We start from the raw sequence: 26353 nt of genomic DNA, 5'->3' as shown, positions 1-26353 counted from the left end.
TTTGCTGACTGGAGTGTGTCTATGTTATATATCTACATATATATATAGATATATATATATATGTGTGTGTGTGTGTGTGTGTGTGTGTGTGTGTGTGTGGTTACTACTAGGGCATTGCGGATGAATTCTGTGATCTGTTTGACTTAGCAAACGTAGTGAAAAAACATTCCATGTTGTCTCGCTCTCCACACAATATGAGAAATAATACCTGGCCCACTGCAAATGAGAGCCGGCCTTTTTTTTAAAATGTTAACGATAATAATAATAATAATGATATATAAGATGACTAATTGATAACCATAGGTCTTACAACTGAGTGTCAGGGAAAGATCTCTCAAGAATACATTATCTGATTGGTATTGGATTGAACTGCATGAATGATCTATGGGTGTTTTGCTAACAAAATATGTTCTGTTGTTTTTTTCTAAATGAGTACATCTCAATTGAAGATGCAGATGCATGTCTGCAGAGTGGAATGTTTACTTTCATGACTGCTCAACTGTGCAGGAGATATTGATCTGCCCTGTGCTCTTGTCACAGATTACCGAGAAAATTTCAGGAAGCTGAAGCTAATGTCTGCACCTGTCTTCACGAACAATCTTTTTACCTCTGTAAAGTTTTGGTGACAGTTTGCCAGTAAAATATGTGATTGATTCCATGTTCCAAAACTCAAGGATCTTTCTTTGGCAGCAGTAGCTGTTCTGTAGTCTGCAATTTGTTTCAATCTAGTTTGGTAACATTTTACAATACAGCCCATGATTTAGAGTTCAACTTTACTGCATTGATCAATAAAAAAAAACACTGTTTGTAAGTACCAGTTGGAAACATGTAGAAAAGAAAGCAAAACTATGGAGAAACAGGGACATTTCAGAGGAAGTATTTTTGGAAATACCAGGTACTCAAGGGACGCATTACTGAAAAACAAAACTGAAGTTTGGAAAAAATGGTGTCAACAATACTGTACTATAAATTCTACTATAAACCAATTGTGGTATAATGTATTTTACGGTTATGACAACCCACCAAAACTGCTGGAGATAATTAAGAAGGAATATATGTCTTATGTTCTTTAGTAACCCCTTCATCTGAGTTTCAAGCGATTTTCCCAAAGCCATATTTCTCCTTTCCTCTAAAATGACCAATTTTTACTGAGTTGTCTTCTCCCATTTTACCTACATTTAAGTGCCAGTAGGAGCTGGTAAGTATTTTGTTTGTTCCTGATTTATAGAACAAAATTATACTGTAAATCGCAGGCTGTATTAGGAAAGTTATTTCAAAGTTCTGCTGAAATTTTGCAACAAGTTCAACTGCATGTCAAACACACAGTTTCAGGAAAGGGTGGGCCAGCCATAGACACAGAGGCGTATATCAGGAGTTCAACCACTTAACGTCTTTGTAATGGCCTGCAGAATTGTATTAGGTAACAGCCAATGAACCTTACAATTTTTCAGGAATCTGTCTCAACAAAATACAAAATCATCCTGATCATGAGGCCGTCCTGTGGCACATTTTGAATGAAAGTTTAGATGAATACCTCAGGGCTGTTTTGATACTGTATCATTACTAGAAAAGATCTCATGTCATCCTTTGTTAAAGATTCTTTGCAACTGCAAACATGAATGAAGCAAAGCAGCCTCAGTTTTAATGAAGCAGTGTAATGAAGCAGAAAGTCAAGGCCAAACAGGTGGAGCTGGTTACGGTCTATGCCCTGTGAGGATTTCACTGACTAACTTATTGGAGCTGTCCCCTGCTCTGCCCTAGCAGCTGAGATGTGGGTTCCAGGCTTGTTGGGAATAATGACTTTGGCTCCACCTTGAATCTGGCTTGGAAATCAAACTGGGATCGCACTATAAACAGGAACATAATACACGATAAGGATATGCTTTCTGTGTCCAACATTCCCCTGGTTCATTGGAGTGTACACAAGAGCCAGAGATGGTCTCTGGTTGGACTGACTGCAGAAAGATAAGAATTCTGCACTACTTCTTGATTTAGCACGAATAAAATATGCACAACCCTTTCCCCACCAAATTAGTGTGTGAACACCAGTAAATTTGCAGGGTGTGGTGTAATGAAGCCTGCTACATGGCAAAAATACAGGAACTTAGGCACAATATTAGCAGTATGAAGTGTCATTCTTCTCTTATGGTTGCAAAATCACTTTCCTGTGATTGCACGTTGTCTCAGAAATTAATGTCAACAGTCCTAGTCTTGTTCAATAGTCTCAAAGCCAAAAAGTGACATAAGACAGCTCATTCCGTCCATGTCCTGTGTGTCTTTGTGGTGTCTGAGCAGGATTTCAACAGGACGTGTTGTCTCTACAGATAAATATTAACATCTCGCGATTTTCACACCAAGTCATTCTCTGATTCTGTAAACACAGTCTGACGAGAAAAACACAAACTGACTTGATGAATGTGCATAAGCACTTAGAGGAAATCCCGGGACCAGCTACAGTCAAAGACCATGCAGTAACACCAGTCTGTCAGAAAATCAAAGCAGTTGGTCTTTCAACCTTATTCACTGCATACTGTTGCTGCACCTTTTCTTTGCTGCCTTTTGGAAGTTTAAATTCTCTCGGACTAAATTGCTTTTTTTTTTTCACTTTATTCATTCAAATTAGCCACTTGCTTGTATTGAGGGGAGGAGGGTTGTTTTGCCCTCACCAATCCGTAGCAAGTGTCATTTTCAGTCAACCAGAGGCTGCTGTAGTAATTGCTAAGAGCAGTTAACATTATGTTTTTCACATAGATCATAGAAGTTTAAGAGTTTTGTATTTCTGTCTGTGAACTTACAACTTGTCCACCTGTGTCAACCTCAACCACGCTTGTTCTGATGGCTCTTTCATCAATGAAAGCGGGTCGTCCAATAACCAGAGGGTCTGTGGTTCGATTCCCCGATTCCTCCAGTCCGCATGTCGAGGTGTCCTTGGCCAAATCCAAATTCAACTCTTGGAATCCACTCCAGACCTTTTATCTGCTTAATTTGTCATGAAATAACGAGGGAACAGGCCACACCTGGCCATGAAACTGATCAATGTCCAATTAAATTCCTAAACGGTTAATGTGATATTTTTGTTAAAGCCCTTGAATTAAAGCTGAAAGTCTACACCTGAATCAGAGCGTGCTTCTAGCACATTACATAGCTGCAACACTATGGAGAGGCTTCACTCAGACTAGATTTGGGGAACTCAATTGCTGCAGAGATACAGAGGAAACCAAGGAAGTCTCACCTGAGCACACGACTTGTAAATGGTGACACAGACTGAGAAACTCACTCCAGGGTTGGGTGGGATGTTATATTGAAATGATGTTTGTTTGAATATTGTCATTATTTGTATAATACCATGTGGGGAACATTTAATATTGCTGTGTTGTGTGTTTATTGCTTGTTGATGTATTTTGTGAGTACAGGTAGGTTAAGGGGTTGGTACCTGTATCATTTCCTTTGTAGGGTTTGCGGGCTGTGAACTAAAAATGATATTGTGTCAGACTGAGACTCTGACTGGCACCCCTGCTCAACAGCCAGCGAGCGCTACACCCTGTGATGCAGCTATGACATTCCCCAGGTAATAACAGCTGACCCGCTCCCCTCCTCCTTGCTTTTTCCCCGTATGACATTGTTGCTTTAAGAGCCACTCCAGGCTTTTCCCTGTGACTTTGGTTGCTGAAAGGGAGCACCGTTTTGCAAATATTTGAATTTAACTTCAGACCTAGGCCACAAGTCTTTAGTGAACAGACTTTTGTATTCACTGAATACTTTTCCGGATCTGAAGGAGACAGCTGCAAAGCATCAGCCTGATCTCTCATTATGCCTGCAGAAGGATGAAGAGAATCTATAAAGGAGATAAAGGATTTTCCCGCTGACCACGAGGAAATCGGTTTGCCCTGACTTCCTGGGAAGAGACTTTAGCTACCGATGGTGTTTTAAGCTTTATTGTTTGTAAGCTGTAGTGCTATATCTGTGAAGAGCAGACCCCTGCGTCCTGTGATTCCTGTAAATACTGTTTTTATTTTATTTACGTTGTTTGCTGCTTGTTGATTGTGCTTAGTCCGTTAGAGTTGGTTTTGGTTCTCTCAAACTGTGGGCGGCTTGTGTTAGACTCAAAGCCATGACCTGCAATTTTACCAGTTAAAAGACCAATGTCAGGCCTGACGAACGCTAATTTGCCTGCCGTGCGACTGTACGGTAAAATAGGACAGTTTATTGTGTCTTTCGGTGGCGGCTAGGATCTTTTTTTGCTTTGCTTTGCTTTGTGTACTTCTATTGCTCTCTTTTCCTAACCCACACCTACACACATCTGCACACATTCACAAACACCCTTGGTGCACAGATAGTGTGGTAGCATAACCCAGTTTTTGTCCCCATCTTCTTGCATCTTCTTGCCAGAGACACGTATAGGATCTAATCTCCCCCTTTGTCTTTCACTCTGTCTGTTCAAATCTTGCAGTTGAGCCCGCCATCTTTGCTTCCCTCTCTGTCTCTCTCTCCCTCTCTCTACTCACACACCCACATGTACTACATGTCTGCTGGTTTGCCTTGGTTCTCATTGTTGCTTGTCGTTGTAGCTGTAGTTGGATAACAGAAGTTTGTTAATTAAGGGTAATTTTGATTATTGATTAATAATGCTATTGTTAATACATTCTTTTATACTTTAAACAGCTGTTGTTTGTGATTATTTGTGCATACTTCCTGTGATAAGATTGTTAAGGCAGTGCTTGGAATCAACCCCTTCAATGTTCACTTCCTAAGTGTCGATATCTGCCAGTTATCGACGCTTATAGTTGACCACCCATTTGAGACTGAAGTAACATCTAAGTAACTTTAACAGAAAACGTTTTGTTGTCTACTGGAGAGAAAAGCTCTAATCCACAAGATAATTATATTAATCTTTATTTGTCCCAGTTGTGTAAATTCATCCCATTTCCTCAGGCTCTATTGTTCGCATTTTATAAGTTAAGCGACATGACCAGTCATGTCCTTCATCATGCATGAAAGACAATAACACAACGTCCATTAAAAAGACAGGGTAGCTGGTTTCAAAATAATTAACTCTGACTTTAAACAAACAAAGAGATGACAATTTTCATTGTCACCTGAAAGCTTGATTTCAAATCTTACTGTTTCTCTATAACATGAAATGCATGTGTCTAGATTAGCATTAATCAAAATTCAAGTTAGAAAAATATCCTAATTTCTAAATAAATAATAGTAAATGAGCTAATGTATTTGATTGGGATTGTTTTGGGCCATGGTTTTAATCAAAGTTAATTGTCTCCCAGACAATTAAGCCAGCAAATGTCACCAGATTCTTATTCTTATAGAATGATAAACTCTGATTGCTGCATGAAAATACCTCACATCACCCTTTTCCATATCACTTTGTGAGAAAATCACAGAGAATATAAAACCATAAATCTCATGTGAAACCACTAGAGTAATATTGACAAAACAATCTTACCTCAACCTCAACAAAACAATTTCATCTTAGGGTCCAATTAGTAGATGTTCTGGAGCTTTTGATCATATCAAATAATCTTTATCATCAGATGGAGTTTACTCATTCTCAAGCAAATGTCTTTTGAGGAGTGAAATACTTCTCATCCATGTTGGCTTAAAAACTGACTGTCAAAATTTTTTTTAGACCTTGGAAACAGCAGTATAAAAGGAGAATGATATTAATAATAATATATAATAGTATTCTTCTAACCACAACACTTAGAAAACACTGAATCAAAATGTGTCCTAGGGCCGGTTTCACAAAGACACACTCTGATTTTGGCTTAGATGAAACTAATAGTCAGGCGCAACGTCCAGCGGTCTGATCCCCTCCCAGGGGATCCTTGTTACATGTCACCCCCGCCTCTTTCTCACTCCAAACGTTTCCGGTCAGTATCTTGACTACCACTATCGAAAAAAGGGTAAAACAAAAAAACAATCAAAAAAAATTCTAGGTAAATTGAGCCTTTTTTTCAATCCAGTAAATATGGCTGAATGACCAACCGTGTCAAACTGCTCAGCTTCACTCACTCCAGCAGAAAATGTTTTCCTTGTGGAAAAATTCAATAATTGTAAGGACAGTTTACTGGGAAAATTCAGCAAAGAGTTTAGCAAAACAAATCTACCAGTAGCATAAAATGTCAATGTAGTGCAGATCTGTAGCAGAGGTGAGATGCCTCAGGATAGTTTTATTTGGCAATTGAAAAGGACTGATGATCTTCTAACTGCTGGATATTTCCAACAGGTTACTGCTCTCTCCAAAAACTCTTTCCCATCTCATTCCTCCCTCCACAACATTTGGTCCCACTGGTCAGCAAGTATAACTGATTGTTATCATGGAAACTGCGGAGTTAGCCTGGGGATAGGGTGACTAACTTTCTATTAGACTGGCCTAACACTAGGCTAAAATCTCTTTGTGAAACACTGGTGGCCAAGTGGTATAAGTTGCAAACTATGAAGAATGGATAAATCTATACACATCGACCTCAACTGGGTGAGAGGACAAGAAAAACTGAGCTTTTGGAAAACAATAACATAAGCCTGTCCAGTCAGAGACTGTGTGAGAGTAAAGTTCCCCTCCAGATATAAAGTATAAAAATACTGTGCTTTGAATAATTCAACAATCATGTCCAAAAAAAAATTAAATTAATTAACATGTTAAAAATACTTCAAATTACGTCTGCTCTTCCTCCCTCATTTATCCTAAATCTATGGATATGCAAAAAAAAAATTGTTCATTTCAAATATTCAAAACAAGATATCCCTACTATATGACCCGGATATCACATACACTGAGCTCACATACACCAGTGTATGTGACAAGTATGCAATTTACACTTGTGTGAATATGCAGGTTATAAGTGAGCATAGAGAAATGTTCCCACTTCAGCAGATGAATGTGAAAACAATGATACAGGGCACTTTAAAGAGTGAGGTCAAGGCCTTACAATGTTCGAAATGGAAACCCAACAGTTCCCGCCATGGGGAAGGACTTGGTGACGGTGGTGAGGAAGAACTTCCTTTAACAGGAAGAAACCCCGACAGAACCGGACTTAGGGTGGGAGGCCGTCTGCCTCGACTGTTTGGGTTGAGAGGAGAGAAATGGGGAGGGGGGAGAGAGAAGAGAGAGAGACCAAGAACAGCTGTATATACTGTTGTATTCAAGCATTGTCAGACTGAATGATAATAATAGTTATACTTATAGGTGTAATAGTGTTTTTAATAATAAGAGCAGCAGCGATTCATAATAATAATAACAATAATAATAATAAGGAGGAGGAGGAAGGAGGAAAAGCACAAACTACGGGAGGGAGAAGACACAAAGTTAAAGCATCATAGGAGTTCCCACAGCAGTCTCAGCCCATTGCAGCATAACTAAGGGATGGTTCAGGGCTCAGCTGGGTCAGCCCAAACTATAAGCTTTATCAAAAAGGAAGGTGTATAAGGATGTATAAGTTTGTCTGAAAATGTGCTAAGATCTTCATCTAAGTTACAATTGTGACCAAACACAATTAATTTTAACTAATAACACACAAATCATTGTGTTGTTCTTGTGCATACTGAAAACATCATTCAAACATTCACAGTGTAGGTTGGGAAAAGGATGTGAACCCATGGACTAATGTAATCGACAGAAGCCAAGTGGAGCCAGGAGTTAACAAACCTGGATTCGAGTCAGTGAAACCAGACTGGAGGTGTGGGTTTAGAGCTACTTTGACTTATAAAAAACAATAAAACATTTTGAGTTTGCTGTTGAACCATGAACCACTGTGAACCATGGCTCAGAAAAAAGATCTCCGAAGACTTAGGGCCAAGAATTGAATTATTTGCATCAAGCTGGAAAGAGTTACAGAGGCATCTCAAAGAGTTTATATACTAATCAGTCCAAAATCAGACAAACTGTCTATAAATGGAGACGATTGAGTTCTGTGGCTGCTCTGCCTAGAAGTGGGCGCCCACTAACGTGGCTCCAGAGGCACAACACAGAATGCTCACTGTGGTAAAGAAGAAGACCAGAGCAACAACCAAAGGCTTAAAGGAATCATTGGAGCTGGTAAACACCTCTGTTCATAAGTCTACCATAGGCAAATCATGGAGGATGGAGTCCATGACAGGACACCATGGAGGAAGCTGATCCTCTCCAAAAAACATCACTGTGTGCCAGACGTTTGCCAAAAAGTCCCTTGACACTCCACGATGCTATTGGGAAGATGTTTTGTTGACTTATAAAACCAAGGTCGAATTATTTCGGAAGAACATGTAGCACTACTTATGGTGTAAAAAGGGCACAGCATACCAACATTAAAACATCATCCTAAAGGTGAAGTATGGTGGAGGGAGCGTCATGATTGGGGGCTTTACTGCTTCTGGGCCTGAACAGCTTGCTATCATGGATGGGAAAATGAATTCCCAGGTTTATCAATGTATCTTACAGGATAATGTATGGGTGGTTGTTACCAGCTGAAGTTCAGTAAACGTTGGGTGATGCAGCAGGAAAATGACCCTAATCGTCTGAAATTCCTCCTGAATATTTTGCAGGTCTGATCCACAGCAGCTGGAAGAGCATGTTTGAGGTTGTTGTTGCCAGAGGAGGTTCAACTAGTTAATAAATCCAAAGGTTCACTTACTTTTTCCAACAGCACTGGTTTAATGGGTGTGTTCAATAAAGACATGAAAGATTATAATTGGATGTGTGATATTAGCTTAAGCACATTGTGTTTGTCTATACTTACAACTTAGATGAAGATTAGATTACATTTTGTGACCAATTAATGCAGAAAACCAGGCCTTCACTGAGTTTTTCTTGTCACTGAATCCTGGATTTTACAGGGAGCCAATGAAAAGACGCTAACACAGGGGAAATATTATCTCTTTTCCTAGTTCCTGTCAATACTTGTGCTGCAGCTTTCTGGATCAACTGGAGGCTTTTCACAGAGATATTGGGACATCCTGATAATAAGGAATTATGGTCATCCAGTCTAGAGGTAACAAGTGCATGGACAAGTTTGTCGAAATCCTTTTGAGACAGGATGTTTCTAATTTCCACAATGGTGTGCAGGTGGAAGGAGGCTATCCTAGAAACTTGTTTTATGTGTGAGGCAAAGGACATGTCCAGGTCAAAAATGACTCCAAGGTTCCTTACAGTAGAACTGGAAGCCAAGGTAATGCCATCCGAAGTAACTATATGATTACATAATGTTTTTTCTGAGTTGTTGGGGGCCAAGTACAATAACTTCCATTTTGTCTGAATGTAAAGGTAAAAAATTACAGGTCATCCAGGCCTTTATGTCTTTAAGACTTCCCTAAAGTGTGACTAGCAGATTAGTTTCATCTGGCTTCATAGATATATACAGCTGGGTTTCATCTGCTTAGCCATGGAAATTCATGTGGTCCTTCCTGATAATATTGCCTAAAAGAAGCATATATGGGGTGAAACATATCAATCCCAGCACAGAATCCTGTGGAACTCCATGACTAATGATTGTGTGCGTAGAAAAGTCATTGTTAACATGAAAAAAATAGAATCTATCTGATAATTATGACTTCCAGTCTCCGTAATAAAATCTTGTGGTCGATGGGGTCAAATGCAGTACTAAGATCTAGCAGGACAAGTATAGAGCTGAGTCCATTGTCTAAGGCCATGATAAGATTGTTGGTAACTTTCCCCAGTGCTGTCTCTGTTCTATGATGTACTCTAAATCTTCAAACATACCATTCCTATGCAAATAATCACATAATTGGTTTGAAACAGCTTTTTCAATGATTTTATAAATAAAGCAAAGGTAAGATATGGGTCTATACTTTGCTCAAACATCTGGATCAAGAATGGGCTTTTTAAGTAAAGGTTTAATGACTGCAAACTTAAAGACCTGTGGTATGTAGACTGTTTAAGTACATAGGATGTGAGATGATTGGCTGTTAGGACTGAGATGAAGCTTTGAGACTGAGAACACTGTGAAACAACTAAACATTAATCATGGCTGCGCCCTGCTGCTAGAGGAAACAAACCACAATACCAAATAAAACAGACCTGCTATCTTCCATGGATTACCACTCAAAACTCTGGATAACCTAGAAGATTTCCTGGACGAGTACTTCTACAAGCTGTATGTCATGAGCCCGTCTCAAAAACAACCACGACGAGACTGGTACACCAAAACTGATGACAGGATCACAACAATCGAGGTCAGTGTGCTAGAGTCCATTAGCAATAAACTCTCAATCCTGGAAATACTGCATGCAGAAATAAAAGAATTAAAAAACAGTTTCATATTATACCCGATCTAAAAATTGAAACATTACAAGTGGAAAATAAGGAACTCAAACTCACTGTCAATACACTCGCTATCTCAAACGAAAACAAAACTGTGAAAGAAACCATACTGGACCTCCAGAGCCACAGCATGCGTGACAATCTCATATTCATGGGAATATCAGAACAACCACGAGACAACGCAGAACAAGCAATAAAAGAATTCACGCAATCGTTCCTGAAGCTGACACACCACCGTCAATAACATAACCTTTTACCGCGTTCACCGTAACAGAGCCAAAAAAAGAGCAGATCAAGACCTATTGTCACCAAATTTGAACATGTCAAGCAAAAAGAACGAGCTGAGGAAGGGAACTTAAAGGAAAAAATAATGGGATGCCATAAATCCAAGAAATCCAAGAAAAGCAAAAGAAGCTACTCCCAATTCTCAGACAGTACCATGAAAAGGGAAGAACATAGACGGCCAACTTTATCGAGACAGCAACCTAACCACCTGACGATAATTTCACACTCCAGGAGACCGCATCATGTTTAACCAAGCAAAAATGACTCAAAACTAAATCAACTCAACTCAATCCTCAATCCTCAATCCTTCCATGCAGAACACTCCAGAACATCTCTCTCTCTCTGTCTCTATTTAGCTACCCATCTTATTATCTGTCCATCTGTCTGTCTCCAAAAAAGTATTTTAACTCTGATGAATAAAAACACACCACTAATTCACATACATGCCATAACAGACCCAGAAGGATGCAATGTCATTATCAATGGGACAATCACTAACATCACTATAGCCATTACAAGTATCCATGGCCCAAACACAGATGACCCAACACTCTATCATGACTTCTTTACATTATTTTAAGATATTTCAGTATTTATAATAATAAATACTGAAATAATTCAGTATTTGTAATTTATAATCACAGGTGGCGACTTCAACACAGTTATCAACCCAGTAGAAGATAGTTCAACAACCTCACATTGTACCAAAAACTGGTGCTCAACACACATAATCGAACAGTACATTGCAGATCTCGGACTTGGTGAAAGCTGAAAGCTACAAAACCCATCATACACCTGCTTCTCTCCAGTCCATCGACTATTTTCACATACTGACTACTTCTTAACAAGCAATTCAGTGATGGCAGATATCTCGGACCTCACCATTCATCCAATCAGCTACATAATGCATAAAAAGCAGAAATGAAAACCATCCGAACGTGGCAATTTAACACATCTTTACCTTTCATGGAAACAAATGACTCAGAAAAAAGACCTCACCAACACTCATCTGGGAAACAGATAAAGCAGTACTAAGAGGAAAAATCATCTCATACTCAACATTTAAAAAATGAAGGAACAAGAAGTTGAAAACAAATTGCAGGAAAAACTCAAACAATTGCACAGTTCCTATGCAGCCAACCCCACAAAACAAACATTAAAAGAAATTAGAGAAGCCAAATACCCAACTCGACAACATAATGTAAAACATAATAAAAGGACACAATTCATGTTACAAAGACTACGATATAACCACTTTGAGCATATTAACAAATCTGGCAAATACCTAGGAAATCAGCTTAAATGCAATAAGGAGAAATCACTGGTATCAACAATCAAAGACTCTACAGGGAACATCGTCAGTGACCCACAAAGTATAAACAACATTTTCAAACAAAAACTATGCAGAAATAGAAGACTTTTTTAGATGGCATCACATTACCCTCAGTAACAAAAGACCGAGCAGATATCTTAGACACTCCATTAGCTTCCACAGAATACGAAAAGGCACTAAAAACAATCTCAAACAATAAAACCCCTGGACTAGATGGATTTCCCATTGAGTTTTATAAACTCAATGGGGAAAGACTATCATCACTTTTCACAAGAATGGCAGACGAGATAAAAAAAATTAATCTATCCCCTATCATATGAACACAGCACTAATTTCAGTACTGCTCAAAACAAATAAGGACCCAACACACTGCACAAGTTACAGCCCCATTTTCTTTATGAGACACTGGTATCAAAATTATCAGCAAAGCACTAGCAACCTGAATCTGACCCTGAATTATCTCATCACTATTTCACCCAGATCAAACTGGATTTGTCAAAGGCAGACATTCTCCAAATAATACACGTTGTCTTTTCAAGCTGTTAAATATATCCCGCCAAAATGACTCTAAAATTATCATCCTTTCACTAGATGCCAAGAAAGCATTTGACAAAGTAAACTGGACACACACACACACACACACACACACACACACACACACACACACACACACACACACACACACACACACACACACTGGACCTATAAAAACTCTGGGAAAATTTGGTTCTGGAGAGATATTCATACAACAGGTTAAAACATTCTACGGCAAACCAAGGGCAGCAATCATGACTAACAATCTAATGTCACAAACTTTCACACTCCAGAGGCACCAGTCAAGGATATCCACTCTCTGGTCCACTATTTGCACTATTTATTGAACCATCAGCAGCAGCAATATGCTAAAACAACAATATCACAGGTATCCACGCTAGTAAGATCAAGAAATCATGTACCCCTATAAAATCCAAACAAATCAACCAAAGAACTTATCAAAACCATCAATACATACATTTCTGCTTATACAATAAACTGGTATAAATCCACCATCCTACCAATAAATTGAGATAGACGAAAGTCATCTAGATTGGTGGAATGCCACTTCCTTTCCAGCTTTCACAGTGTCTGCTTTACAGCAAGCGTTTGTGAATTGTACCATGGAGCTGGTCTCCTCTGATTCACTACCTTCTTTTTCAGAGGGGCAACAGTGTCAAGAGTCAGGCTGCAGCACTAACTACAAGATCATCAAATTGTGTGGGAGTAAAGTTGAGATAGCTGTCCTCCATTGTATTGACACATGGCATTGGAGTAAATAACAATGGATTTCTTTCCTTATATTTCGTTAAAGGGTGTGAATAAAACAGTGAGTGGGATGATTTACACTTTGTGAAAAGCCAGTGTTACCAGTGTTGCACTTAAAGTAATAGGACTGTAGTATCTCAAGTGAAGTGACAGCACAGTTTACTATGACAGCAAACTCCAGAGTAGAATATAATATTTTAAAGCGTGTTTGTTTGTATTAATATAGAAATATAATTTAGTATATTATGTAATAAAACATTATATAACTGTCAAAATCCGTCCCTCTGTTACCCTTGGCCTCTGTCTCCGGCTCAGCTCACTATTCCCAAGACATGTTACTCCCCTCATTTCCCCAAATAAGCTTCCTCCAATCACCCAACAGTTCTCAGACTTGCCTCCCTGTTCCCAGTCCCAGTGCCAGTAGCCATTAGAGGGTGGTTAAATTGTGGACATAAAGAGATTTCAGTTTTTGATTTTTACTAAATTTGCATAAATTCCTAAAAACATGTTTTCACTTTGTCATTATGGGTTATTAAGTGTAAATTGATGGGTGAAAATGGCAACTTTATCAATTTAAGGAAATCTACAACACAATAAAGTTTGCGAAAAGGGAAGGGGTTTGGAGATTTTCTGAATCCACTGTATGTATGATGTGCAGATGTATTGTGATGCAGCATACCACTTAGCTTAAGGGGAAAAAAATAAACAAACTAGACAGACAAAAACTATGAATTTTTTAACCGAACTGAACAGTTGATTCAGTCATTCGAATCAGCAAGTAATTAATAATTTCCACCTCTAAAAAGGTTTTCAGGCGCTTTAAGCAGGACTAATGGATGACTTTAAACTTTTTAAACATTAAAATACATGACTGAGATACAGCTTCAAGCTCCTAATCTCTGAAATTTAACATTTACAGCTATTTTACTAAGTTATTCGATCTCTGAGATCACCTTACCTTTTTACTGTTAGCAAACCATAGAATTTACCATGTGTTCCTTGATCAGCCTTTGTTATCCATGTTTGACTTGAGTAACAAATGCCAGAATGCGTAAGGTTGCAACATTTCGACTAACCATTTTATCATGCACTTAACAGTCTTTGGGTCAAGAAATTCTACAGGTTATTTTATTTGCAATAAAGTACATCAAATATATTTTGCTTTGTAAATATACAAAGGCTGTCATTTCTCTTCACTCTCTTCATATTCAAAAAGGGTCATTTTGTTCTTACTTTGAAATATCCAAGGTCTTCAGGATGATGCTGTCAATCCACAGTCCATAGACCAAATTGACAGCATCTATTCTCTTGACAGAGCACTGATAGTACCTGTCAGAGATCAAGTTGTTGACCTGTATGTTGTATGACTGACATGTCAATTTATAAAACTGGCCATGTCCATCAATGGTTGGATTAAGGCTCTTTACATGGATCTCAAACGGTTGGTTCGACTCCTGAAACTGCTTGCCTGCGACTTCCCAAAACAGATACACAGAGTTGGATGTCACACATGACTCGGACCTGTCAAATATCACTGGCATTTTCATCGCTAGTGATGCACTGAGCTGTGGTATGGGGATGTTGCCTGTGTTGGGGATTAGCTGATTCTGAAGGTCTAGTGGGCCAAGATTCTGTGTCATTCTTCTTTCAAAGTCGTTCACATACTGGAGGGTTTGCTGGAGCCTCTGCTGCATGGAAGCTGCTGTGTCACTGCCCACCAAACCCTGGTTGTACTTAAGGATGAAGGCCTCCAGCTCCCGACAGCCCCTGATGATCTCTTGGTAAAGCAATCCAAGAAGAGTGAGGAGGAGCTTCACCTGGGTGTTAGCCTGGGTGAGGGCATGCCGCAGCCTCCGCTGATCAATGAGAGACCATACTGTGCTGTCAGATAAATGTAAAGTGTTCTGCTGCTGGTCTGCAGTTGGTACCAAATCGTCTCGCTGGATTTCCAAGTAGTATGAGCTCCTCTGCATGAGCTGCAGCTCTTCTTGCAATACCTTGGTAATAAATAAAAGACAGCTCATTATCACTTGATTGAAGTCCTTTTTTCTTCAATAACTGTGGCTAATTCGACCTTTAGTCAGGTTGAGGCTGGGTGGATAATGGTGTAAAATGTCCTGCTCTAACAGGAACACCAAATTTAACAGGAGAGTGAGAAAGCTATCAGTCCATCACAGTCTGTACATCCCCACACAGTCTTGAGAAGAGCTCTGGTCAGATAATTCACATAAGTGAAAACACCTGTGTGGGTGGACAAGGGGTTTTAAAACCATGTTCAGAACAACATTGGCAGTGTGTGAAAAATGCAGGCCTATCTATTTTTATTTCCATCTATGAGAGATGAAAGAAGTACTTCAGTAGTGAAATATCTTGCCTACTTTCATACTTCTGCATATCTAGCCAATTGTCGCATGAAGCAGGTGTCAATGTTGGTTTGGTTGTTTATCTGTTACCTTGTCTCTGGGAATTGATGATGGAGATTTTTTTTACTCTTTCCTGACAATTTATAGACAAAACAACTAATTGATTAATTGAGAAAATAATCAGCAGATTAATTGATAATGAAAATAATATTTATATATGCAGCCCTGAACTTCAGGGTTGTAAAATTATGTCTACAGTATTTATAAACTGCTGTGTAGTGTTTTGTTGTCCGATTAGCCTTCAAAGTCATTAATTTGTTGATCATACTGGACATTTAGTAACATGTCCACAGTAACACGCCCCCTTTTTTTTTTATTTTTACATGCTACCATTTTCGGTATTAATGTCCAAGTTGATGTACTGTGCCACTCCCCCAAACATGGCCAACTATTCAATTGTCACCTATGGAGCTGAATGTACACATTTTGTATTCTAATGCAGATAGTGTGGGCTCTGGCAATTGAGTGGAAATGGCACTGTGCAACTATCACAGATTGTTTCATATTAAAAACTGCAGCTTCCCTGTCCATCCATCTCCCCTTCCTCTCTAACTGTAATTTACAATGTATTATACAAGCCCAAATACATATGATAACATATGATAATACAAGACCACATAGCTTGTACCCAGCTCTACTTTATGGTATACTAACCATGATGGAGTTGTCACTAAGTCTGGTGCAAAGCAGTTGTAGGATTTGGTTGTGAATATCTGGGAGGGTGTCCATCTGATTCCTGAACTCCTGGGCTCCACATCCATCTGAGCTTGTACAGGCAAGCTCGATGTCATCCATGGTGACTGTAACATACAATCATAGCTGTAAAGGCAAGCTAATGCATGGTCATGTAGAGTATGTTTGTCAAAGGCCATATACAGGAAGTTAAAAAAAATGGATGGACTGAGGATCAAGAGGCTGTTTATGTTCCAAAATACAGTCTAGGTTTCCCAAATATGAGAAGCAACCAATCACTGGCTTTTCAGGTCCCAACCGTCAAAAGTACTTTAGAAATGTATGAGACAGTTTTTATAGTAATATGCCGTGAATGACATAAAGTGTAACTGAAATTGAGAAAAATTAACTTTGCACTATTGTCATTGTATGAAATGGAAAAAAAAAAAAAAAAAAAATGTATTACCCTGTTATATTTCTGTATCACATTATTCCATAGATTCATTGTACAGACAGAAAGTCTGATCAGTCTTCTTTTATTGTAAAACAAAATCCTAGACATTACTTCCTGGATTGTTGTATGCTGAATGGTGAACCGCGGAGGAAAATAGCAATTCCAAGCAATGAAATCATCACAGATTATCAGTGTGTCTACAATCCAGCTGCCTACTACCACTCCAAAATTCAAGCTCATGCCCAAACCCAACCCGCCAATCACAGTAACCTTTCAACACACCTATCCACATCTGTCAACTACAGCACTGCAAAGTGAACTCTCCTTGCACTATGTCCTTCCACAATGTCCTCTTACACAAGGAAATACAGTACATCACATCAAAAATCCAAAATGTGGTCTTTCTTTAAAATTCTATATAAAAGATTCAACATGATCTGAAATTGCAGACAAGTGATATTTCCACCTGCTCTGTGCTCTCTGGTGTAATGATAAACACTGTTTTATTTAATTATTAACAATATTAAATTCTATATTTCTCGATTGTGAGTGTTTCAATAATTGCTTGTGGGCAACTATTTAGAAGCCAAGGGGATGGTAGAAATCATAGGCTAACCACTTGTGAGAGTTTTTGGACATTTAGCTCAATGAAGCAAGGAAGTGGCTAATGATAGTAGAAATTTTACATAAGTTACTGGGATGTGTATGTGCTTTTGCAATAAAGTCACTAACATTGTAGTAAGGCCAACAGAGTAAGGCCAGTTAATGTCCAGATTTTGAACAACTGTTTTTCTGGCAATCTCTGTGAGAAAAAAACACAGTCAACTTAGTTTACATGAACCTAACAAGCTAGCTAGCTCAGAGACATTTTAATGCTAATAATTACTAATTAGGGCAGTGTAATTGACATCAATAGAATTAAGATTAATAAAATACTCATTTAACACAGTGTTAATACACATTACCCTATATGTTATTAGTCCACAATATCAAATCTTATAGTTAGATGAATTCCTAAAGTGATACAACATACGTAAGCCTACCTACCTGTCCTTTGTTTTAGGTCCTTTAGGCAACTTCCCCTTGTATATTTAATAGAAACTCCTGTTTATAGTTAAATTTGTTAATCTGCATGGTTACAGTTTACCTTCCATGGTTACAGAATGACAGCAATTACCTTCAGGTTCTCTCAGAATTTGTATGGATGGTGGACAAGCAATCCATAATTCCAAGCAAAATGGTATAATGCCACTACCGGTCACTGTCACTATTAACTTGATACTTCTTAAATACATCCTCAAAACTCAGACAAATATTAGAGAAGAACTAAATACTTTATACTGTAAATGACCATGTTTTCTGGTTTGTGTTGCACCAGCTGTTCATGAATCCATTAATAAATTTGAAAGTAAAGTCCTTTCTATGTTCTTAGTAACTACTAGCTAATCTCTAACTAGGGATTTACTAAATCATTAAAACTTCAATTGCTAGGAAAGCATGTCCAAGAGCAATGAACTATGTCAACAGGAAGTCACTGTAGCGCTACAAGTCAGCATAACTTCACTTATCTTTTGCAATGTAGGCACTTTGTTTTATTCATGTCAGCATACATGGAGAGATGTGTGTGTTTCATAGTAAGTAATATTCATAAAGTTTATAATGATTGGAAATATCTGATTTTTTTACTAATTTTGTGAAATTTTATCGGCATAATGTTTCGTTATTTCAGGTGCGACATGTTATTTTGGTGAAGTTTAATTTAAACATTTCAGGATTCACATCACTATTAAACAGCATTTACCAAATTTCAAGTAACATATGTTGACTGTATTCCATGTTTCTTCTTTTATTTTTCACTGTAAAGGGGTCAGATATTAGCAAGATAGCAACCCTATTACAAGGAGCCAAAAGGTGAGTTTAGACAGAAATAGATGATAGATAATGCTTAACCCTGGCTTTGAGTCCCTTAGCTTTTTTTTTTCAAACCCAGATGGGAGACCACACGGTAACAAAACAACATGAGTGGTACCACAGTTTTGTAACAAAACACAGGCTTGGCATGAGCTTTTCTCCACAAAAGAAAGCAGTACATATCAGTTAATGAAATTCTATTACGGATGTTTCTCAAGGAAAAAAATTACAGGCCTTTAAACGAACGTCCAATTGGAGTTCTGCCAATAACATGAGCCCAGCGGGCCTCTACAGTAGTTTGATCTGTGAGTTTGGCCTTGAAATTGTAAGCTGTGTGTGTGTGTGTGTGTGTGTGTGTGTGTGTGTGTGTGTGTGTGTGTGTGTGTGTGTGTATGTGTGTCTTTGTGTGCTGAGGTTTTGTTGTGGATGTTAATTCACCTCCAGAGACTGGTAAAACATGTTTCACTTTTCAAATGACTTTTATAGTTGTCATAGTTTCTATTAGTATGTCCTCACAGAGCTGCTAACATGACTGTAAACTCTTTGGCCTCTATTTTCATTGGGCGCAAGTCTATTTTTCTGTGCCTGTGGCTGTTTGGTAATTTCCCTGCACAAAACCAATGTGTTTGCGCCGATGTGAGAGGAGAGTGGCGGCTGAGTCTGAGTTATGCTAATTAAGCGGAGCACTGCAATTTTGGTGCTCATTTTGTCACAAAATCGTGCTTCCATTAAAACCTGCTCAGACCTCCCCCTATGCAAACACAGACGCAGGGCAGTTTCTGTCGCTTCACTTGGCAGACACACACACCCCTCTCCAAAATCAAAAAACACCTTTCAGTTATGTCAAGTGTTGCCTCTTTCCGTTTGCCACACTTTTTTCCATTTATTGCAGGTTTTGAGTGCATCAAAATATAGCTTGAGACTGAGAAAAATTACCAACAATATTATCCACAGGAGTGTAATCCTGTGACTCGGGTTCTGCAGGAACATCAATACTGTTGTTCTATGTGATGAGTGAGCTGCCCACAATTATGGGTAGTAGACTTAACACCTGTATCCATAACACAACAGCAGAAATGATAGGTGTGTTTCATCTGCAGTCTCTGATTTGAGAGAGGGGCTGCTCCTAATTTTACATGATGACACAGTAGCGTGACTTCCTTGAAGAATTACTGAACACTTAAACATGTTTATTGAGCTGTAAACTAAATGATATGACTGTATTGTGATGAAACACATCAATGCTGGTGTTGATAATGACATTTTTTCACAAAGTTATAAAAAATCTGCATTTCATGGGTTCAAAATGGCTCAACACGCCATCTACTGTTTTAACTCATCCCGAACCCTGCAAGACCAATGCTGACATAGAGTCAACTGTTTGGGACTTACTACCTCCGCCAAGGAGGTCATGTTTTCACCTGTGTCTGTTTATTTGTCAGCAGGATTAAGCAAAAAGTACTGAACTGATTTGCACTAAACTCAGGGGAGAGATTCGGCACGGGCCAGTGAAGAACCCATTAAAAATTGGTGCAGATCCGGATCATTTGCTATGAATTTGAATTTTGTTCTCTAGTTAACATCATGAAATATATATTAAAAAAAAGAATGTTAACTCCCTCTAATAAGAGGTGAGTGGCACACCTCACCTCAGCACCCATCCTTGAGTGGGAGTCTGTGAAACCGTGCTTATTTTCAAATATATACTGACTATTTTTTTGCTAACCCTCTATTTAGTATTTTTTAAATTTGGGTCAACGGTTTGGACTTGTGCTTTTGACATCTGTAGAGGCACCGCCGGACTGCATTCTTTCCATTCAGAACCTCATGGTGCAGCAGTGGTTGCATATGAAAGCAGGTCTCTTGATAGCAAAACACTGCAATGTACATTTGCAACCGGCATTTTTCATGAAAGTGCTTCTAATACATGGTCAGCTCCAGAGCTCCGGCTTCGGGTATTACTGGGCCTGGATCCAATGGCTTGAATTGATATAGCTCGGGGCCACCAATGTACTCCACCACATTAATGTCCAATTTAGGGGATTCTGGAGGGGAAAAGATCTCCATCTCAAAAGAGCTCTCTGCAGTAACTTTTTAGCATTTTTCAAAATTACACCCTGACTGGGTGGAGTCAGGCTTGGAGTTTTGGGTAAAGTTACACTTTAATTTTTTTAAATCTCCAGACACGGTGACAGGACCAGCCAGGATCTAACAGTAAATATTGTTCTGTTTTTGTCTAAAAATCGGAAAGAAAGGTTTTTTCTCACAGATACCATGTTTACAGTAAAGTCATCTGGAGTTGGGTAGCTGTCCTAATGATGAGTCTTGAGGACAGTGTAATTTGCGTGTGACCTAATTGTTTGCAGTACTATAACGAGCCCTGCCGATATTCCAGTAGCTGCTGCCCCAACATACCTCAGTTGCCTGTTAATTTTGGCATTGACCACATGTTTGGGGCATTGTATATTAGTTTTTGGGGTGTTGTGTATTTTTTATATTGTTGATGGTGTTGAAGTCGGATTGACTTTCCTGGGTTGGTTGATGTGAGCGAGAAGTGACGGAGTCTGAGAGTAGTTTGAGATGTAAAAATGTTTTTTTATTTACCAAGATCTTGGGAGAACACACAAACAGATAGATCTTACTGAAGCTCAACGCCCGGTGTTCTGAGTGTTACCACTGCTGCTCACTGTTTTTGAAAGTTTGACTCCTTCTTCAGGCTATGCCTTCTCTCTTAGCTCTGATTGTTTGTCTAGGGTTATCTTTTCCATAACGGGAATTACATCCCTTTTGACATGTTGCACAAGCCACACAGAAGCACAGGTTAACCGGAGCAGAGGTCATGTCCAAATCCTGAGTATAAAGTTTAACATTATAAAAGCAGTACAAAAGTATTAAAAACATTCACCTGTTTCATTAATCAATATGACACTTGTCTTCCCTGATAACGTCCTTTAATCATCTCTGTTCCTTAATAGATTAGAGTAATCATAAAAGGTTATATGATTACTGCTGGTTATCTATTATCACATATCACAATGGAGATGAACTTTTTCTCTCTCTCAGAGACCCTAGCCTCTCTCCCCCGTTGCTCCTTCTAAATGGGATGAGAGGAGCTCATGTGAATAGCAATTACTGAAGCTTGCCCAAACTCTACCTGCTGGTACTGTATTCTTCCTACAAATAATGTTTTCACTCTCTCTTCCATGTTGCAGCCAGCTGCGCCTTGTTGTCCATTGGTTTGTGCCGGGGGCTGTGGTAACCAAATTTTCAAAATAAATTGCTGGTCATGCCCATTTGGGAAGGGATCTGTGTTTGAGTAACAAGCATCTAATGTGTAAAAGAGCACAAATTTGTAGCCCAAACATTTTTAAATAAATTGGACCTGGGTCGCATCAATGTATCACACAGGGTCACTAAAACTCATTGTAATCATAAAGATAAGTTATTAGATTGATGTCTCATATTGTAGGCTATCATTTAATAGAAAACAGTCAGTACTTCTGTACACTAACTCCCAAAACAGTGTATGATGTCAGTTCATATATCATACAAATCCCTTAGTATGGAATTATGACCCAGGCTCTACAAAAGTTCAGGTGTGAGGTTACAAAGGGCCAGGGTTGTTGAGCCCTGAAATCTAAGGGTAATAGCAACTGTTTAGAGACCTTGTTATGTGGCAGAAAATGTACAGTAGTTGAATGCAATGCAATAATCATCAGCTACAACATTAAAACCAGTTACCAGTTTTAATGTTGTGGCTGTTTGATGTTAGCAATAGTACGATGTTATTGCTGGCTCCTGCCAATCACCTACGGCATCAACACTTGTCCCTCATTCCTGGATTAGGCCCCAATGTACGGTATATACCGTACACTCAATTCGTCAATTATTCTTGTGCTCGGATCACTAGTTGATCTACTTCTATTTTCAGAAATCATATGAATATGGGCAGGTACACGCTGGTCAGTGCTGAGTCAGTTGTTATCATTTCAGTATGCAATAATTACGTTAAAATATTTTAATATGATGCAAATCTAGCTTTTTTATGTTTATTTACCATTCATTTAGGCTAATAAGGCTTCCACTTAGCTAAATTTATTAAATTGTGGCCAATTTAGTAAATCTAAAGATTTCCTGATCGATTTGTTGAAGAGCAAGTATGATTTTAGTCTTTGCTTGACTACAGCCCTGGTTGCTTCATTGTAGAGCTGTGTGAAGCACATTGATTCACTCAGCCCCTCCTTGATCCAGTCTCTTTCTCTCTCTCTCTCTCTCTCTCGCTCTCTCTCAACCATCTGTCATAGTCGGACTAGCCATCGAGAGCACCAGGAGAAATCTCGCCACATTGTTGGGCCGGTGGACCGTCAAAAAGTTAGATTAAAATTTCATCAATTCCACACTTGCTGCTCAGGCCAGGCTCACCACTGAGGCTCTTCCTCTGCCTATGGACTTCAGTGATCTGGATGGAAAGCTCGGGCTCAGATAACCCACTGCTCTGTGCTCCTGGTCCTTGTCCTGTCAGGTAACCACCTGGAATCTATCCATTCCATCCAATCTATCCATTCCATCTCATCTCCCCTCCCCATTCTCTAGTGGTCCTCAGTCTGCCTTGGCTGGAGCTCCACAGCCCCCACATTGATTGGCCTGCTTGCACCGTGGTCAGCCGGAGTTTGTTCTGCCACTCCCACTTCCTCCAGTCTGCCCTGGCTCCCAGTGAATCTGCTGCTACCCCCATTGCTGAGCCTCCCAACCTCTCATCAGTACCCGCTAAGTATCATACACTAGCTGAAGTTTTTAATAATCAGCAAGGCGTCTCTCAGCCACCACACCAGCTATATGAATGTGTTATCGATCTGCTTCCCAGTGGATCCTTGCCTTCCAGCCATCTTTATAACCTTTCCCTTCCTGGGAGAGACGGCATGGAAAAATACCGTATGACTCACTAGCAGCTGGCTTAATCAGACCCTCATCTTCTCCAATCCGTCCCGGCTTCTTGTTTGTTGAGAAAAAAGACCACTCTCTGCACCCTTGCATCGACTCCCTTGGCCTCAATAACATCAGTGTCAACAACAAGTATCCCTTTCCCCTAATCAACTGCTATTGAGTCCCTTCAACATGTAACGGTCTTTTCCAAATCGAAACTTCAGAACACCTATCACCTAATTCGGATCCGGGAAGGCAACAAGTAGAGACAGCCTTCAACATCCCAAAACAATGTTCTTTCAGCTATATAATGAAGCAGGGGCAGGTGAAGAACGGACCCAGCTAAGATCCAGGCAGTGGCAGAGTAGCCTAAACCCACAACATTGAAGCAGCTGCAGCGATTCCTTGGCTTCGTGAACTTCCTCCAGTGCTTCATCAGGGATTTCAGCTAAGTGGCAGCTCCTCTCACCCAGCTCACCTCCACAGCCTCCTCCTATTCCTGGACCCCTGAGGTTGACACTGCTTTCAGCCACCTTGAGAAGCTCTTCACATCTGCCCGGGTCCTAACACATACCAACCCTCCAGGCAGTTTGCGGTGGAGGTGGACTCAAGTGTGGGGGCTGTCCTTTCCGAGGATTCCCGGGAGAACCAAAAGCTGCATCCCTGCGCCTTTTTCTCCCAGCGTTCCTACCTGGCCGAGCACAACTATGATGTGAGTAAGCTCCTGGCAGTGGTTCTGGCCCTTGAGGGGTGGAGGGTGCTGAACAACCATTGTTGTATTGACACACCACAAAAACCTCTCTTACCTCCAATCCACCAAACAGCTCAACTCCTGTTAGGCAGAGTGGGCTCTATTCCTGGGGAGATCAACTTTACCTTCACCTACCGCCCTGGTTCCCATAACCTTAAGACAGATGCCCTATCCTGTCAGTCTGCCCCAGAGTAACCTTCGTCTGAGCTCAATACCATCCTTCTTCCTTCCTGCATGTTGGCAGCAGTAACACTGGAAGTAGAGACCCTTGTTGGAGAGGTGCAGTGCAGCCATCCTGATCCGGGTAAAGCCCATCTAACTGTCTGTTTGTGCCTGATTCAGCTATGTCCCAAGTTCTCCAATGCGGACACACCTCAAAACTCATCGGTCATCCCCAGCTTCAAGCACACCCTCAAATTCGTCGAACAAGGCTTCTGGTGGCCATCCATGATCCAAGACAGCGGAGCCTTCGTGTCTGCCTGCTGCATATTTGCTCATAGCAAGTCTGCCCATCAGCTTCTGGGTGGCTTACTGCACCCACTGCCTGCTCCCTTCAGCCATTGAGACTGTGGACCTCCTGGTGCTCCATGTGTTCTGGCTCCACATACCCCACGACATCCTGTCTGACTGGGGTCCACAGTTCTCCTCTCAAGTGTGGAAGGCTTTCTGCCAGGCCCTGGGTGCTACCGCCACCCTATCATCCAGCTACCACCCTCAGACCAACAGGCAGAAGGACCAGGCCAATCAGGATGTGGAGATGGCACTCCACCCGTCCGCCTGGAACTCTGAACTGCCGTGGATAGAATATGCCCACAACTGCCTCACCAGCGCACCCACAGGTATGTCCCCTTTCCTAGTCTCCATGGGCTACCCCCCCTCTCCTACCCCAGCACAGGGGGAAGAAGTGGCGGAACTGTCTGTACAGGCTAATCTCCATCTGTGTTGCCAGATTTGGAATGCTGTTCTCCTGCCCGCAACCAACAAGTTTTTGAGCACCACTCTGCAGTATGCCTTGAATTACCCCCTTCTATGAAAATACACCAAACCTTCCATTTGTCTTCCTTCCCTGACACTGTCCTGGCCTCCAGTACCACCATTAGAAACATTGGAGTTCTCTTTGATCAGGATCTGTTCTTACATTGCAAAATCTGGCAAACCCCGTCTCTAAAAGTTGCCAAAAACCTGCATTGGCTCCTGTAAAATCCAGAATATAATTTGCTCATAGTACCCTATTACCCCCCAGAGCACTGCACTCCCAGAATGCAGGCTTGCTTGTGGTTCTAGAGTCTCAAAAGTAGAATGGGAGGCAGAGCCTTCAGTTACCAGGGCCTCTACTATGGAACCATCTTATAGTCTGGTTTGTCTTGAATCATCCCATCCATAAATATTCATATCTAATCAATTCTTGTGCTTTCTTGTCTCTCTGCTCTCTCCTTCTTTTGCTTTCTGCAAGTCTGGATCTGTGACTGCAAACAACTTACTGCTTCCATGATCCTGCTCAGCACGCACTGCTACAATTATTATTATTAGTTTCATTATTATTATTATTATTGTTATTATTATTAGACTTATTATTAGACTTATTATTAGCCCTATTATGATTAACATTAGTTTTATTATTAGACTTATTATTATGATACATCTCTATGTCGAACCTGCATTGTGCTACGTTCTCTTTCCTTCTGCTCTCTTTCTCCATCCCCTCTCTCTGTCTCTTTCTCTCTCTCTCAACCCAGCCAGTCGGGGCAGACGCCCCCCCACCATGAGCCGGGTTCTGTTCAAAGATTCTACCTGTTAGAAGGGAGTTTTTCCTTGCCATTGTTGCCAAGTGCTTGCTAATGGGAGAATGTTGTGTCTCTGTAAATATAACTATAAAGAGTAAATGGTAAAGGGACTGCACTTACATAGCACTTATCGATCCCTCAAACATTACACTTCATGCCACATTGACCCCCTCACACACACATTCATCCATCGCATTCACACACAGACTCAGATACCGACGGCACAGGTTCAGTATTTTATT

General features: G+C 40.1%; 1 protein-coding gene across 1 annotated transcript; it reads right to left on the bottom strand.

Moving 5' to 3' along the window:
* Positions 1-14422: 14422 nt before the first annotated feature.
* On the bottom strand, positions 14423-16411 carry LOC120806969. The gene is made up of 2 exons (XM_040158540.1): positions 16271-16411; positions 14423-15190 (listed from the first exon to the last, which is right to left on the bottom strand). The coding sequence occupies exons 1-2, from the start codon at positions 16409-16411 to the stop codon at positions 14423-14425; spliced, it is 909 nt and encodes a 302-aa protein (XP_040014474.1).
* Between the last annotated feature and the right edge of the window lie 9942 nt (positions 16412-26353).

The sequence above is a fragment of the Xiphias gladius genome, chromosome 21 (genome assembly GCF_016859285.1).
Source record: "Xiphias gladius isolate SHS-SW01 ecotype Sanya breed wild chromosome 21, ASM1685928v1, whole genome shotgun sequence".
Classification (NCBI taxonomy): domain Eukaryota; kingdom Metazoa; phylum Chordata; class Actinopteri; order Istiophoriformes; family Xiphiidae; genus Xiphias; species Xiphias gladius.
Note: the sequence above shows the minus strand (reverse complement) of the source record. Positions and strands in the feature narration are given on the sequence as shown.

Coding starts and splice junctions, on each gene's coding strand:
- LOC120806969 (XM_040158540.1), bottom strand. CDS start 16,411: ATGGATGACATCGAGCTTGCCTGTACAAGCTCAGATGGATGTGGAGCC. Junction 15,191..16,270: donor TTAGTGACAACTCCATCATG/GTTAGTATACCA, acceptor TTTATTACCAAG/GTATTGCAAGAAGAGCTGCA.